General features: G+C 50.2%; 1 protein-coding gene across 1 annotated transcript in view; it reads right to left on the reverse strand.

Annotated features, from left to right (window-relative positions):
* Positions 1-642: 642 nt before the first annotated feature.
* LOC104128848 (histone H2A-IV) overlaps positions 643-1,095 on the reverse strand; it is a 12,526-nt gene continuing 12,073 nt past the window's right edge. Inside the window, exon 3 of the mRNA XM_009641695.2 lies at positions 643-1,095. Coding sequence (XP_009639990.1) covers positions 808-1,095 — 288 coding nt within the window. The 3' untranslated portion in view covers positions 643-807.

The following is a 1,095-nucleotide window of genomic DNA, read 5'->3' on the forward strand; positions in this document are numbered from 1 at the left end:
GGCTCGCTGACACCGGTAACCGTGCCCCGCCTGAAACCCTTCCCCCGTCCTCTGCAGTTAATTCTGCCAAGGAAAGCCAGGGGGACTCTCTCACGTGATAGCGTTAAAGCACCATGAAGAATGGCAATCAGCCAGGGGCCTGAGGCAGGGAACATCCCTCCTGTTGCGAAAGAATTGGTTCGGGATCACTGCCGGGACTGCGTGACTTCCTAGGGGTTTTATTTTGTGTTTGAGAGCTTTGCTTTCATTCCCCCCCCCCCCCCTTTGCGTTGCCCTGAGTTGCAACAGCGATCAACTACTCTTGATACTCTCCAACAGAACAGAAGTAATCTGGATCGATACAGACTTTGGCTTATACTACGAATACACACTGCACACAGCAATCACAGCAAAGCCGGAGTTCACTTAAGCAGATGCAATGCTTACTCCACTGTCATACAAAAAACACGCTTGCCACTGCTGACACCTTCAAGAAGTCTAGACTTTCTCAAAGCATAGTTTATTAAAAATAGAACAAGAAATAATTCTAAAATAAGCAAAAATATTAAAACCCTTTATTAAAGTTTTAAAAAAGTAACATACAATAAAACCTTCATAGAACAACCACCTCTCAATGAAGAACTTAGGAACAAAAAGCAACACAGTTAAAGCAAGCATTCCAAGAAAAAGCTGCTTACGTGTTTCTGCCAGCATTCACCACAAGAAATGGAACTTGCAAAGAGTGACTCAACCCTTCATGACCGTTGTGGGTGGCTCTGAAAAGAGCCTTTTTTGTCCGTTTTGTTTCCTAATCAGTCTTAGACGAGCTCACTTGGCTTTAGCCTTGTGGCTGTCGGTCTTCTTGGGCAGCAGGACGGCCTGGATGTTGGGCAGCACCCCGCCCTGCGCGATCGTCACCTTGCCCAGCAGCTTGTTGAGCTCCTCGTCGTTGCGGATGGCCAGCTGCAGGTGCCGGGGGATGATGCGCGTCTTCTTGTTGTCGCGGGCCGCGTTGCCCGCCAGCTCCAGGATCTCGGCCGTCAGGTACTCCAGCACGGCCGCCAGGTACACGGGCGCTCCAGCCCCCACCCGCCCCGCGTAGTTACCTTTGCGGAG

This window comes from Egretta garzetta, unplaced genomic scaffold (genome assembly GCF_000687185.1).
Source record: "Egretta garzetta isolate BGI_Z169 unplaced genomic scaffold, ASM68718v1 scaffold697, whole genome shotgun sequence".
Classification (NCBI taxonomy): Eukaryota; Metazoa; Chordata; class Aves; order Pelecaniformes; family Ardeidae; genus Egretta; species Egretta garzetta.